The sequence below is a fragment of the Protopterus annectens genome, chromosome 6.part0 (assembly GCF_019279795.1).
Source record: "Protopterus annectens isolate FY-2018-M chromosome 6.part0, PAN1.0, whole genome shotgun sequence".
NCBI lineage: Eukaryota > Metazoa > Chordata > Ceratodontiformes > Protopteridae > Protopterus > Protopterus annectens.
In genome coordinates, this window is record NC_056737.1 from 842,363,028 (window position 1) to 842,379,547 (window position 16,520).

The window sequence follows — 16,520 nt, forward strand, 5'->3', positions numbered from 1 at the left end:
GTCCCGAGTAATAGACAACCAGTTTTATGCATGAAAGGCAAGTTTTCCTCCTAGGTCACAAGTAATTGGGCAGGGCTGGGAAGGATCATTGAAAAGTTATTGTGAACTTTTTCCATAAGAGGGCGGGCTTACCACTGTTTTTGAGGTGGGGACTCCATTGTTTAGATCCCTGCATATCCTGAGACTGTAGTCTGGGTGGCCCGTTTCCCATGGGTTTGGTCTGAGAATGCCAAACGGGCTGAAAAGGACCAATTTTTAGAAGGCCAATGCCTACTGAATCTAGGTGGTTGCACTTGTAAGAATTTTTAACAATTTACAAAGACTTAGCTTTTTCTTCCATCTTTTTCAGAACCTCTTCTGCTTTGATACCAAAGTCCTTAAAGGAACATTTAGTAATTTGGTTTTGACATAATCTGGCAAGGTTTGTTCCTTCAGCCAAGCATGCCTTCTCAGTACAGACCCAATGACTGCAGCGCTGCAGGATGCTTCGACAGCATCAAAGTCACACAGCAAAGTATGCTTACTAACTTGGTTTGCAGAATGCATTAGCTCTTGCAAATCTTTATTTTCTGCACAATCTCGAAATAACACTTAATTAGTTCCATAATATGCTCCTGGTACTTCATGTGAAACTGGCAATTCAATGCCCTGATGGCAAGCGTTTCAAAGGTATATACCCTCTTACCCCATCTGTCTAAAGCTCTGGAATCCAAGTCTGAAGGGGTAGGATTTTTGGCTGTAGTAGCCTTAATACCTTTAGGTCCGTGGGAAATGTTCCCTGGAAGCCCAGTTGGATTCTTGGAGAATTTTGTGGGAATCGGGTACTCTGTAGTACCAGTCACGTTTCCTAGGGACCAGGGGTAAAGTATCTGGAGTAAGACTGGATTCCATAAAAACAATCTACAACATCCAGGACAAGGGGTACAGCTAGAGGCCTGTGCTGAGTTAACTAAAAATTCAGTGACTCTTTTTGGACTGAGGGTAGTCCTGGCATTTCCAGCGGAAATGCTCTCAAAGTATGAAAGGTTTCACCAAAACAAAAATCCTCTGGAGGCTAGGCAGAGAGAATGGATTCCTCTGCATCTGAAACCTCATAAGTTGATAAGGGCATGTCATGATAATCAGAAGGGTCAGAGTCATCGGACTCCTGGCCTGCAGAATCAGAAGTAAACTCACTTTTGTCTCTTAAAAGGGGAAGGCTGGCTTCCCCTAATTAGGATAATAACATCTTCAGCCATTCTGTTTTGGTGGCATGGGAACTTGAGCATGCTCTTAAGTCAGTTTTCTAGACGTAGTGCGTATTCCGGGCCTCAGCAGTTGTAGCAAAAAACTTCTGTTTAATTCAAACAAACATCGGTAGGTCTGAATACACCCTTAGAAGCCGGTGCCTGCACAGCGGCTCTGGACGCATCCAAAGTAGACACATCCGCAGGTTCCATAGTTCAAAAAGCATCTCGTGGCACACCAGACTCAGAATGGGTCTCAGAGACCTGAAAATCTGTGGAAGCAGGCATCAGGGGCTGCAAAGGTGCCTTTAGTACCGGTGGACTGGTGACTAACAGAAGCGTCATCAGCAGTTTTGGACCTATGCTGTCTGTCTTTATCTTTACATTTTTCAGATCTGTAGCCTGATGGCTTAAAGCCATTTCGGAATACGGAGAATGACAGCAAAAGAATTTAGCGACAGATAGCCAGATGACGAATGGTTCGGGTGTTAAACAAGGCACACAACCGATAAGCAAGGGATGTCGTGGTCTGGGCCTAAACAGGTGAGGCAGTAAGAATGAAAATCTGAGGTATTTGCTTTCCACAGGCACGACAATTAACGTTTTCGGTTAGTACAAGAAAAAAGGATCCCCAACGGGGTACTCTGCTTTAGAAGATCAGGATTACAAACTCGAAAAACTAAAATTTCAGGTAGCGGCCGAACAGCACTTGCTTCTGCTTCAGGTTCCTCCGCGGCAAGAAAGACTGATGTAATGGCGTCAGCTGTTTTACACCCCTAACATCATGGAAGGAGCAACAGCATCAGATGTAGAAATCCTAAGACTCTAGAATTCGGGCCAACTGAGGGCTACCTGCAGGCAGGATAACACAAGTGTGATGACTGCAACAGTGAAACACTAAAAACATCTAAAATGTGATGCGTAGTTAAGTCAGATGGGAATATGACAAAGTAAAACTTTATGGGCCGAAATATCAAGCTTGGGTAGTCCAAACAGGATTACTTGCACCACACAAGGAGAGAGAGGGAAAAAATACACTACATCCAACTTATCTTATGTGGACTGAAAAACAAATTCAACACCTGACAAACTGGTCCGACATTTCTTTAGCTATTCCAGTGGGAGGGTTTCTACACAGAGGTTTTCCAACAACTAGGATCAGTTAGCTCTAGTTACCAAACTAGAACTTTGGCCTATCCCAGTGACCCATCTTTAAATCACTCACCACAGCATCTGGAGCATCAATCTCATCACGGCTGGTTGTCTCAGTGTTGCCAGAAACAGATCCATTTTCTTTGTCTCTGCCCTTTTTGTTTTTCTTATCCTTGTCTTTCTTTGCCGAACCAGTATCACTGCTTTCTGTAAAGTAAAAATTAGATTTTAGACAACTGTACACAAAGAACTGCTGTAGTAACATCCATTTCAACAAATGAAACATGTTTTTCCACTGAGGTGGTGCCCAACCGCAAAACGTACAGTTTTGTACCTACCACAAATGTAGATGTTAGAGTGCTAATACAGCTGCAGTCATAACAGAAGGGTTATCCTGCCGTCAGGCGGGTCCTCGGTCGGCCGAATTCCAAAGTCTAGGTCCGGCGTCAGTTGTCGTCACTTCTTCCCTGACGTCAGTGGTATAATAGAACCAGCAGACGCCATTTTCTTCCGTTTTTCTTGCCCCAGATGTCAGGTGCCCCCAGAAGGAAGGCAAAACAAACTCATGTAATAATGCAATGAAATAATAAAAAAACAGTAGTTTGCAAGCAAATACACCATAAAGAATACCCCAATCAGGTTGTATGAGGAGGTGTTTGTCATAAGGCCTGCCCCAAAAGGGGATGGAGGGAAACCTGGACTGCAGCTGTATTAGCACTCTATCTACATTTATGGTAGGTACAAAACTGTACTATGTTCATCGTGCATACAGCTGCAGTCATAACAGATGGGTAGAATCCCAAAGCTAAAAAAGGGGTGGCAGGCACTAAGTGGAAGTAGGAGCAGCAAGGATGCCCTGCAAGACTGCTGTGGCAAAGCCCGCTCTAGATTTAGAGTACAGTGGAAGGTGATAGTGCTTGGAGAAAGTGTGCACAGAACTCCAAGTGGCTGCTTCCAAAATATCCTTGGTAGGAACCCCCCCTGAGGAAAGCTGCAGAGGTAGCTGTGGCCCTTGTGGAGTGAGATCTGATGCTTGTAGGTACAGTTTTTCCATGAAATGAGTAACAAAAGCTTATGCAGTGGGCTATCCATTTTGAGATTGTCTGTTTGGAAATGGCCTTTCCTTGAGCACCTGTAGCATAGGACAGAGTTGCTCTGATTTTCAGAATGGCTTTATCCTGTCCAAATAATAACGAAGTTGTCTGTGAATGTCCAAGGAATGTAGTAGCCTTTCCCCTTTTTGTGGGTTAGGATAAAAGGTAGAGTCTGATCCAAGGCTAAACTAGATACTACCTTTGGCATAAAGGAAGGGTTGGTTCGCAAGGAAACTGTCCTGATGGAAAGTGATGAAAGGTTGCACCGCCATGAGGGCTTGTAGCTCCGAAACCCTACGTGCTGAGGTGATAGCCAGAAGGAAGGCTGTTTTCCATGACAAATATTCTAGTTCTGTTGAGGCAGCTGGCTCAAATGGAGGCAGAGTCAGTTTTTCTAAAATGAAATTGAGGTCCCAAGCAGGTACTGGTGGTTTCCTTGGGGGTTTTATATTCTTAGCCCCTCTGAGGAACTGCCTTGAGAGGATGAGAGAATAAAGGAGGATCAGTGCTGTATTGTGCAGAAATGGCTGAAGCATGGATCTTGGAGGAGAAGGAAAGTTCACTGTTTAACATCCCAGCTAGGTACTGTAATATTTGAGGTAAATTTAGAACCCAAGGATTCTGGCCCTTTTTCTGATTCCACACACAAAACAGTTTCTATTTGGCGGAGTAGGCTTTTCTAGTTGAAGGTCTTCTGGCCTTCAAGATGACATCCTGCACCTCCTTGGAGAGGGTCTGTTGGGAAATAAAGGAATCCTCCATACTGCGAGATTGAAAGTTTTTAGCTGACTGAAGAGTTTTGAAGCTCTGTTGGGTCAACAGAAGAGGCACTAGAGGCAGGATCCATGGGGGGGGGGGGGATGTGTCAGGCTCTTCAGGAGTGGATACCAGTGTTATCTTGGCCAGTCTGGAGCAATGAGAATCATCTTTGGCCTCTCTGCTCTGGCTTTTAATAGAACGTTGGGCAGCAGAGGAAGAGGTGGAAAGGCATAGACTGTCAATGTTGTCCAATTGAAAGAAAGTGCGTCCACTTTCCAGGCCTGTGGATGATTTTGTGGGTAGCAAAGAGGTCTATGTCTGGCAGTCCCAATGCCTGAATTATCTTTCAGAAAACTTGAGGATGCAACTTCCATTCGTGTGGATCTGTCATATTTCTGCTTGGGTTGTCTGCCAGTGTGTTTTCCTTCCCTGGCAGGAATTGTGCTTGAAGTTGGATTTGCAATTCCAGAGCAGTGTTCCAAAGGGACATGGCTAGTCTGCACAGGGGGGTATGAATGAGTTCCTCCCTGTTTGTTCATGTACCACATCACTTTGGTGTTGTCTGCCCTTATCAATAGCTGGCCTGGATACAGTAGGTCTTTGAAGGCCATAATTGCATTTTGTACTGCTAGCATTTCCTTTTGATTGATGTGTAGGTGCTTCTCTTTTTGGGACCATTTGCCCTGAATGCACTGATCTGTCATGTGCGCCCCCCAGGCATAGTCTGAGGCGTCTGTTGTGATGACTGTTTGCTTGAGGCATTCAGAAAGGGAGACCCATGTTTCTTTGGCATGCTTGAGCCCACCACAGAAATTCCTTTTGAAGACATGGAATGAATGGTATAATTGTTTCCAAACTGTGGCTGTGTTGAGACCATAAGTTTTTTAGGTACCATTGAAGTTTCCTCATATGCAGCTTTGCATATGGGATCAGTAGGATGCAAGATGCCATGAATCCCAGAGCCTGCAAGACTTTCCTTGCAGTCAGCTTGGTGAAGGTTGCCATTTTTCTGAAGTATAGAGATAGCTGCCCTTGCTTGTCTGGCGTGAGGTAGGCCACCTGGGTGTTTGTATTCAAGCTGGCACCCAGGAAAATTGCTTGAGAGGGTATTAGTTTTGATTTCTTTGTTGACTGTTTATCCCAGAAAGTTCAACAATTTTATTACAAAGGCCAGGTGTTTCAGAAGTATGTGCTTGCTGTCTGCTTGGATCAGGCAGTCGTCCAGATATGGATATATTTGTATCCCTTGAAGTCTGCAGAAGGCAATTACTGATGCCAGGCATTTCGTAAACACTCTGAGCGCAGTAGATAAGCCAAAGGGCAATACAGAGAATTGATAATGGGTTGAACCTGCAAGAAATCTGAGGTATCTTCTGCAATCTTGTCTGATAGGGACATGCAGGTATGCCTCCTTGAGGTCCAATGTTACCAGCCAAGACTCCTTGCCCAGCATGGGAAGAAGCTGCTGTAATGTGAGCATCCTGAATTTTGGTACGAGTAAATATGTTTAGGATGGATAGGTCCAAAATAGGTCTCCAATCTTTGTCCTTTCTTGGTACCAGGAATAGTCTGAAATAAAAACCTTGACCCTGTTCTTTTGCAGGTACCTCTTGAATAGCTTTCATGTCCATGAGAGCTGGAATTTGTTTGTGCCTCTGCCTTTTGATTTTGTGGCAGGTTTGGCATGCCTCATTTTTGGAAGGGTGTGAAAGTGGAATCTGTAGCCTCTGTCTATAATGCCCAGGATGCATTTGTCTTGACAATGCACCAATTTTTTGAAAATAATGCCAGTTTTCCGCCTAAAGGTGCTGCCATTAAAGCTTTGCTTGGCATGCAAAGGGGAAGTCATAAAGGTGCTGCCATTAAAGCTTTGCTTGGCATGCAAAGGGGAAGTCAGTGTCTGCTTTCTGAATGGCTGTGATCTATCTTCTCCACCTCTTGGTGTAGGTGCTTGCCACTGTCTGGCTAAATGATCCTTGAGATTGCCCTCTACCACTCGGGCACCTGCATCTACCTCTGAGGTCTGTCCGTGGCTGGAAAGGACCAATTTTTTGAAGGCCAGTTTCTGCTGAAACGTGGAGGCTGTACCTGTAGGAAATCTTTCACTGTTTGCATTGATTTTGCCTTTTCCTCCATTTTCTTTAGTACCTCCTCAGCTTTAACACCAAACAATACATCTTTTTGAAGAGGTGCATCTAGTAATTTAGCTTTGACATGATCTGGTAAGGTTTGCTCTTTGAGCCAAGCATGTCTATGTATGACAGACTCTAACAGCAGCTCTACATGAGGCCTCTAAAGCATCAAAACCACATTGCAAGGTATGTTTACCCACTTGTTCTGCATTATGCAACAAATCATGCAGCTCCTTTAAATCTGGTTGTTCAGGTTGTGTCATTTTGCTTTTCAACTGAGAACAAAAACTGTTGATACTTTATATGGAACTGACAGTTTTATGCCCTCATGGTAAAGTGGCAGAGGTGTATACCCCCCCCCCCCACCTTTCTAAAGCTCTGGAATCCCTATCTGAAAGTAATGGGTTTTTGGCAGTACAGGCCTTAATTCCCTTGGGACCCTGTGAAATAGTTTCTGGGTCAGCAGCATGGCTTTTGTATAGGAATTGGTGTGAATCAGGAACACAATACCAGTCAGGCTTAACAGGAGCTGGGGGTAAAGAATCTGGGTTGAGGCTGGCTTCTGTGTACACATCTAATATATCCAAAACAGGAGGGATAGCCAGAGGCCTGTGCTGAGGAAGCAAGAGAAAATCCCTGAGCCTTTTCTTGGAATCAGAGTAATCTTGGCCTTCCCAGTGAAAGTGTTCCCTCAAGGTATGCAAGGTTTCCCCAAAAGAATAGTCCTCAGGGGGGGAGACAGAGGGAATGGACTCCTCAGCATCAGAATCTTCAAAAGGGGAATATGAATATTCCTGGTCCTCAGAATGTTCTGAGGTAATAGAGGCTTGGTCTGAGGAAGGGTAGTCTTCCTCCAGTCTGGGCCTTTTGTCCGAGGGTGGTTGAGAACCCCTGATAAGAGTAATCAAATCCTCTGCCATTTTGAGCATCTGTTTTTTAGGCATAGGGCCTTGAGAGGGGATCTGTGGAACTTGTCTTTTAGTTTTCATGGCTGCTTTAGATTTTGTGAAAGCCTTAATGGAAAAAGAGGAAGGCCTGAAAACACCTTGAGAGGTGGCAGGTCTGTCTAAATTCTGAGTTTCCCCGCCAAGAGTGGCGTCGGTATCTGTAGTCGGAGTGGGGGGCAGAGGAGCCTGCGACCTCGGGCACACGAGGTCACAGAAGACACCGCTAAAGAAGAGTCATTGGTACACAGGGGCTGCATAGGCACCTCGCTGAGAACTGGAGCACCTGTAGCCGGCTTTAGCGTGGTATCGGTAGAAGTCGCGGACCTCGTATGCCGGTCCTTATCAGAGTCTTTTACTCAAAACTGGAGTCTGAGTATCCGACAATGTAATTAAATCCAAAATATTGTTGGGCGAACTCCGCCCGACGCTTAATAGTGCGTTTGTTGAATCTAGCACAAAAACGGCAGGCCGAGACGTCATGGTCTGGGCCTAAGCAAGGAATGCAGAAAGAATGGAAATCTTATGCGGTATTTGCTTCCCGCAAGAAATGCAATTATTAACTTTGTCTGACATCGGTCAGAGGCAAGAAAAGTTTCCCCAACGGGGTACTTAGCTTTCAAGACTACTTCGGCTGAAAAATTTTCGTAAATCTCAGGAGCTGGCCAACCGGCACTTGCGAACTGCTTCTGCTTCGGGCACCGCACAGCAAGAAAGACTGAAGAAAATGGCGTCTGCTGGTTCTTTTATACCCCTGCCGCACTGACGTCAGGGAAGAAGCAACAACAGACACCGGACCTAGACTTTGGAATTCGGCCGACCGAGAACCCGCCTGACGGCAGGATAATCCCGTTATGACTGCAGCTGTATGCACGATGAACATCTCTCAACTGCACAACTATCACAAAGGGTGGGTTTGGCAAACTGGTTAAAATTTTTACCTCCGATAAGGTACAGGGTTTGATTCTAACCCTGGGTTATTGGCTAGCCTTAAAATGGCCCTTCAGGGCAATTAACAATAGTTAACTATGAAAGGCTGCATGGCAACAGTGTGGGTGCATCATTTACTGAAAGTCCCTCTCAAAGACTTGCTGCATGCCAATGCAGTACCTTTAGATTCTTCCAATAAAAACAAACTTAGTGCAAGCACTCTGCTAGACCCGCAGCAAACTTTGCCTTTAATGGCCTTCCAAATCCACTCCACACATCTTAAAGTTACAGAATGTATGGGCACCATGCTCAAGGTGTTCGCTAAACAAAACTGACAAGTGATTTTCAATGGCAATAGATTGATAAAATGCTGTTCTCATTCATATTTTACCATACTAAATTTTATAGTTTGCCCAACTAGTTAGTCGTTTTGTAAATTTAATTTGAAGCACTCTTGGCATACACTACGCAAACTGGTAGATGTTAATCTAATTCCTGATTTTTGACCAGTAAAGCTCCCCACAAGTGTCGAACCTAGTCAAATACCTGCCACCTATTCACTGTCTGGGGGGGGGGGGGACTATGTACAGTTGTGTACACTTACCATAAATGTAGATGTTAGAGTGTATTCACTGTTGCAGTCATTACATTTGGGCAATCCTGCTGGCAGGTTGCCCTTAGCCAGCCTGAATTCCAAAGTCTTGGGTCCTGTGTCGGCTGCTGTCACCCCTTCCCTGACGTCAAGTAGACAGGGGTATAAAAGAAGCGGCCAATGCCATTCAGTTTCTTGCCCCAGATCCAAAAGAAAAAAAGGGGGAAGGCGGGTGGGTAACCTGGACTGCAACAGTGAATACACTCGAACATCTACATTTATGGTAAGTGTACACAACTGTACTATGTTAGTGTTTCACTGTTGCAGTCATTTGTAGAGTCCCAAAGCTATGTTTGGGAGGCTGGAACAAGAGCAGTAGGAGTGGCTATGAGGCCCTGCAGGACAGCAGTGGCAAAATATAATGCTTTGTGAAGGTGTGCACTGACCTCCAAGTAGCCGCCTCTAAAATATCTGTTTGGTACTCCCCTGAGAAAGGCTGCAGAGGTGGCTGTAGCTCTGCTGGAATGAGGCCTAATGCCCTTAGGCACTGGCTTGCCATGGTGTAAGTAGCAGAAACAAACGCAGTGGCCTAACCACTTAGAAAAAGTCTGCTTTGAGACAGGCTTCCCTTGTGATCCTGCAGCATATGCCACTAGTAATTGCTCTGTCTTCATGAAGCTTTGGTTCTGTCCCTGCGTACGTCCAAAGAAAGCAGAATTCTCTCCCCCTTGTTCTGTGGATTTGGGTAAAAGGTTGGCAGACTGACGGCTTGGTTAAGAGCCACACTGGACACTTTAGGCATAAATGTTGGGTTTGCCCTCAGGGAGACCCTGTCCGGACGAAAAATTCCACAGCCATGAGCACCTGTAGCTCTGAAACAGGTCTTGCAGAAGTAATTGCCAAGAGCAGAGCTGTTTTCCAAGATAAGAACTTCATATCAGCAGTAGCAGCTGGCTCAGGAGGCACTGTGAGCTTTTCCAAGTCATAGTTGAGGTCCCATGCAGGTATTGCAAGTCTCCTTGGAGGCCTTAAATTTTTGGCTCCTCTGAGGTACTGCCTTAATAAAGGGCGAGAAACAAAAAAAAGTGGTGGCTCTATTGTAATGAGCTGAAATGGCACAGGCATGAATTTTGACGAAAAAGACAGGCCTTTGTCGAGCATCTCCATTAACTATTGCAAAATGAGGAATATTTGGCACCGCTGCATCAGTTCCTTGTGCCTGGTTCCAGGCACAGAATCTCTTCCATTTTCCAGCATAAGATTTTCTAGTACTAGGCCTTCTGGCCTCCAAAATGACATCACAGCTTTACTGAGAGGTGTGTTTTGTACGACTACATTATCCACCATGCTGCCAGGTTTAAAGTCCTGAGTTGGCTGTGCATGATCTGATCGTTTTGCTGGGACAGTAGTAGAGGTATTCGAGGTAAGGTCCAAGCTGGATATAGAGATAAGTTCCTTAGTAATGGATACCAGTACTGGCGTGGCCAGTCTGGGGCAATCAGTATCATCTTTGGCCTCTCCTGTCTGACCTTTACGAGCACCTTGGGGAAGAGGGGCAGTGGAGGAAAGGCATATACGGATAGGTTTTTCCAGCAGAAAGATAGGGGATCCACTTTTGACACACACAGAGACACACACACACACAGACACACACACACAGACACACACACACACACACAGACACACACACACAGACACACACAGACACAGACAGACACACACACAGACAGACACACACACACAGACAGACACACACACACACAGACAGACACACACACAGACACAGACAGACACACACAGACACAGACAGACACACACAGACACACACACAGACACAGACAGACACACACACACAGACAGACACACACACAGACAGACACACACACACAGACAGACACACACACACAGACACACACACACACACAGACACACACACACAGAGACAGACACACACACACAGACACACACACACAGAGACACACACACAGACAGACACACACACAGACAGACACACACACACAGAGACACACACACACAGAGACACACACACACAGACACACACACACAGACACACACACACACAGACACACACACACAGAGACACACACACACAGACACACACACACAGACACACACACACAGAGACACACACACACAGAGACACACACACACAGAGACACACACACACAGAGACACACACACACAGACACACACACAGACACACACAGACACACACACACACACACACACAGACACACACACACACACACACAGACACACACACAGACACACACACACACAGACACACACACACAGACACACACACACAGACACACACACACAGACACACACACACAGACACACACACACAGACACACACACACACACACACAGACACACACACACACAGACACACACACACACAGACACACACACACAGACACACACACACAGACACACACACACAGACACACACACACAGACACACACACACAGACACACACACACAGACACACACACACACACACACACAGACACACACACACAGACACACACACACACAGACACACACACAGACACACACACACACACACACACACAGACACACACACACAGACACACACACAGACACACACACACACACACACACACAGACACACACACACAGACACACACACACAGACACACACACACAGACACACACACACAGACACACACACACAGACACACACACACACACACACACACACACACAGACACACACACACAGACACACACACAGACACACACACAGACACACACACACAGACACACACAGACACACTTTACCTTCATCTACAAGCAAATAACCACATAGGTTCCATCAGAAGGGGGATGGCAGGTGGGTAACCTGGACTGCAGTGAATACACTCAAACATCTACATTTATAGTAAGTGCACACAACTGTACTGCGTGTTTCACTGTTGCAGTCATTTGGGTAGAGTCCCAAAGCTATGGATGGGAGGCTGGAGCTAAACAGCATTAGGAGTGGCTATGAGGCCCTGCAGAACTGCATTGGCAAAGCCTGCCCTGGATTTAGAGTAGAGTGGCAGATGATGGTGCTTTGTAAAGGTGTGCACTGAACTCCATGTAACAGCCTCTAAAAAGTGTCCTTGGTTGGTACTTCCCTGAGAAAAACTTAAGTGGCTGCAGCTCTGGTTGAATGTGTACTAATGCCCTTAGGCACTGGCTTGCCATGGTGTAAGTAGCAGAAACAAATGCAGTGGCCTATCCACTTTGAAATAGCCTGCTTTGAGATAGCCTTTCCTAGTGATCCTGCAGCGTATGCCACTAGTAATTGTTGCGTCTTTCTGAAAACTTTGGTTCTGTCCAAGTAGAATCTAAGCTGTCCAAAGAATGCAGAATTCTCCCCCCCCTTGTTCTGTGGATTTGGATAAAAAGTTGGCAGATGAATAGTTTGGTTAAGAGCCACACTAAACACCACCTTAGGCATAAAATGTTGTGTTTGTCCTCAGAGACCCTGTCTGGACAAAAATTGATAAAAAGGTTCCACAGCCATGATTGCCTGAAGCTCTGAAACTCATCTTTCAGAACTTATTGCTAGGAGCAGAGCAGTTTTCTATAAAAACTTTCTATCAGCAGTAGCAGCTGGCTAAAAAGGAGGCAGGGTGAGTTTTTCCAGGATTTGGTGGGCCTGGGGCGGTTGCTATTAGTCTGGATTAGAGCAGGGGCATAGCCATTGGGACTTTAGGAGATCTTTGAGGTGTTTTTTGAATTGGTGAGGAGAGGTCATATGCCTTAGGTTGTTTGGGAGGGCATTCCAGGATTTGCCAATGGAATTAGCATAGAGTGCATCGCCTCCCGAGTTGTTGGGTTTAGTGGTCTGAACTAGTAGGCTATTGGATGACCGAAGGGATATAAGGTTGGAGTAGGGAGTGAATATTTTGTTCAGTGAGGGGATTCTTTCTGGGTGATTGATTGTTTTAAAAACCTCAGTAGGTTGGTTGAGTTTGAGAATGTTGGGCAGTTCTAGCCAGTCCAATGTCCTTAAATTTTGGCAGTGATGGGTGCGATAGGGCATCCCCGTTATGAATCTGGCTATATGGTTGTAGGTTGTGGATAGTTTGTGGAGTTCTCTCTTGTGAAGGAAGGAGAATACTGTGCATAAAGGAGTGTGGAGAGGAGGTGGGTCCTGGCAATAGTTAGTTTGGTGTGCGGGGTTAGGAAGTTCTTTATTCTATACATTGACCCAAGTTTCTTGTTAACTGACTTGATGGTCAGACTATCAAATTTAAGCTTGTTATCAATGGTCACCCCTAATAGTTTAGTGTGGGAGACAGGTTCGATTATGGTCCCATTGTTAGAGGATACGTGGAAGGTTGGGTTGTTGGTACTAGGTGGTTTTCCTTGGGAGGGAATTGGTGTGGGGAAAATTAGAAGTAATTTGGTTTTGGTTGGGTTAAGTAAAAGCTTTAGTTCTGAGAACCACTGTTCAACTATGGAGAAGCAATTTTGGGTAACAATTTGTAGTTTCGCAAGGGAAACATCCGAGCAGATTAGGGTGGAATCGTCTGCGTATTGAATGCAGGTGGCTTTGGGAATGATAGAGTGTAGACCATTTATAAAAAGGGAAAAAAGGAGGGGACCAAGGATAGATCCTTGGGGAACGCCGATGTTTGGGAGTAGGTCTGATAGAGTGTTTTGCCACTGGACTGCCTGTTGTCTACAAGAGAGGTAGTCATTAAACCAGTTTATGGTTGGTTTGCCAAGTTGAAAGTTTTCCAGCGTGCGAATCAACTGCTTGTGATTGACCATGTCGAAAGCTTTTGATAGATCTAGAAATAGCGCAGAGGTTAAAAGTTTATTATTGCAGTTTTGGTTGACTGAGTCAACAAAGGAGAGAAGGGCAGAGGTTGTACTATGATGGGGCCGAAAGCCATGCTGGGTGTTGGAGAGAAGGTTGTTACGAGAAAGATGGGAGATGAGTTGTTTGTGAACGCAGCGTTCCAAGATCTTGGCTAGAGGAGAAAGTACAGCTATTGGTCTGTAGTTAGATGTGTCAGTAGAGGACCCACCTTTATGCAGAGGGATAATATAGGAGATTTTCCAGATTGAAGGAATAGAAGCTTCAGAAATGGACCGGTTGATCAATATTGAAACAGGGTAGGCTATGGCGTCAGATGCCAGTTGTAAGTAATTGGCTGGGAGTAAGTCAGCCGCTAAGGTGGTTGGTTTAAGTTTTTTCAAAAGGGTTCTAATACAGGAGGTAGATGTGGGTTGTAGGTTAAAGGAGGGTTGAGTTGGGTCTTTGGCGAGGGACTGGATGGTCTCAGTGAAAAATAAATTGAAAGAGTTGGCTATTTGTCCTGGATCTTTGCCCAAAAGTTTTCAGGGATGGGGGTGGTGGATTTTCCCGGATGGAGGTGATTGAACCCAGCCCAGAATTTTTTAGGATTATGTTGGTGTTTGTCTTGGAGGTGGCAGAAATATTGCTTTTTGTCAGTCTTAACGGCTGATTTGGTTGAGTTTCTAAGCTGTAGAAACTTGATGCGGTCAAGGTGGGTTTTGGTAGATCTCCATTTATGCCAGGCCTGATCGCGGAGTTTGATTTTGTATTTGGTTTCTTTTGTTAACCAAGGTGCAATACGTTCCTTAGTTCTAGTGAGTCTCATTGGAGTGTGAGAGTCAAGTATCTTGAGGAAGATGTCATTAAAATATGACACTCATCTAAGGGGAGAGTATTAAGGATGGACCAATTGCATGTTTTGAGGTCAGCAAGAAAATTGTCTGGGACAAAATTCTTACTATTCCTAACTAGTCTGGTTAGGGGATGGTTTGAGGTCGGGCATTTGTGTTTTATGAGAAAGGTAATTAGGTTGTCACTAAGGTCGTTTGGTAGGGTCCCTGCAGTATAGTTGTTTGGAGTCTTATTAGTAAGAATCCAGTCAATGGTGCTCTCCTTTTGCTGAGCGTTTCCAATTCTAGTGGGAGATGGAATGTTTTGGGAGAAACCATGTAAGTTGATGGGGAGAGGATTTGAGTTTTTGGAGTAGAGGGACCAGTCAATATTAACGTCTCCTAGTATAATAGTTTCTTGGGGATAGGTGGCAGCTAACCAACTGAGTATTTGTTCGAGGTATTCAACATTTTTGCCTGGGGGTAAGTAAATTACTAAAAGATTAATACTTTTTTGGTTGTTAAGGCAAAGCTTTAGTGAAATCAGTTCTAGGGTAGGAATTTTTGGGGGTTGGAGCGGGTGCATTATAATGTTCAAGGAGTTCTTAAACATGACAGCTGTTCCCCCGCCCTTTCTAGTAATTCGGTCGGCCCTGAGAATGTTATACCCAAGTGGGATGATTTCTTCATCCTTAGTGGTAGGTTTGAGCCATGTTTCTGATAGACACATGATGTCTGGGGAGTGGGTTGCAAGCATGGCATGTAAGTTGTGTACCTTATTATTGATACTTCTTAGATTTAGGTGAAGGATAAGGAGGGAGCTCGCTGAGCTTCTAGCAGCATTCAAGGTGCTAGGGCCTTGGTCAAAGTTAGGGCCTGGGTTGGGGTGGATATCGCCATCTTTCGTGATGGATTTTTTCAAGTAGTCAAGTATTTTTTGGAGCTTGATTAGTAATTTGAGAGTGTCTTTAGTTGAAGGTGCTTTAGGGTGTCGGAGGGTAGGATGGTTTTTTTTGGAATTAAGGTTGCTAACGGGGTAGTGGGAGGGAGGGATGAGATTGGAGGGGTTTTGTGAGTGTAGAGAGGTATGACCCTTGGGGAGGTATGCTCCTGTTAGGACTAGAGTTTCGTAACTTGTTAAAAGATAAGAGATAATAAGGAGTAATGATAGGAAGGGAAGGGTGGTGAAAGTTTCTATCCATGGTGAGAGAAGTAGATGAGTGAAATATGCAAGTGGGAATTACCCTGGTAGAGTGGGTGTATAAAGAAGCTGGGGGGGATAGTGGATGGAAGAGGGATAGAGGAAGGTTGGTGGGAGGGCTGAGGGAGTAGTCTTGATAGTATAGACAGAACAAAGAAAGTGGGAGGGAGAGGAGTCAGAGTGAGGGACGGTTGTGATTGGTTAGTGATGAGGGGGATGGGCTTAATGACCTAATAAATGTAGAGGTATTGGGGCGGGTGGGAATAGGGGGCAGGGTGGGGAGCAGAGCAAGCCCGAGCGGAGGCGGCTAAGCGAGACTACACCACAAGGGTTTTTCCTGGGTCCTAAAGGTAACAGCTTACAAATTCAGCTTGTTAGTTATAATGTCCTTTTCTTGATAGTGTGGATGCCTTATAAGTTAATGCTGGAATTGTCAGTAGGACAAACAGTTATGTTTAGTTCTGGTACATTTTAATACCTGCAGTAGGTGGTAGTCGGATAACTTTTAGTTATGTACTCACCATAACTTCAGATGTTTGGGATCCATCTCGCCTACATTCTGAATGATGGGTTCGGAGCCGATCCCTCGGCTCCGACTCGGCACGCTTATGCCAAAGAGCGAAGTCTCTTACTGGCTGAGCTTACCATATCCCAGGATGCACCACTACCAGTCCCCCAGATCTAGTTTGTCCGCATACATGCACACATGCACACCCTGCTTATATAACATCGTGAGATGAAACAAGATAAAACAGTAGAACTCAAAACCGTTCAATCTCTTCTGATCTCCAAGGCAGGGGGAAGGAGGGTGGGT

The 16,520-nt window shown here is 45.2% G+C and overlaps 1 protein-coding gene across 1 annotated transcript in view; it reads right to left on the reverse strand.

Moving 5' to 3' along the window:
* The window catches only part of EIF5 (eukaryotic translation initiation factor 5), a 587,707-nt gene that overhangs the window by 439,551 nt on the left and 131,636 nt on the right, over positions 1-16,520 (reverse strand). The window contains exon 6 of the mRNA XM_044074522.1: positions 2,452-2,585. Within this exon, the coding sequence (XP_043930457.1) occupies positions 2,452-2,585 (134 nt within the window). The remainder of the gene's footprint in view (positions 1-2,451; positions 2,586-16,520) is intronic.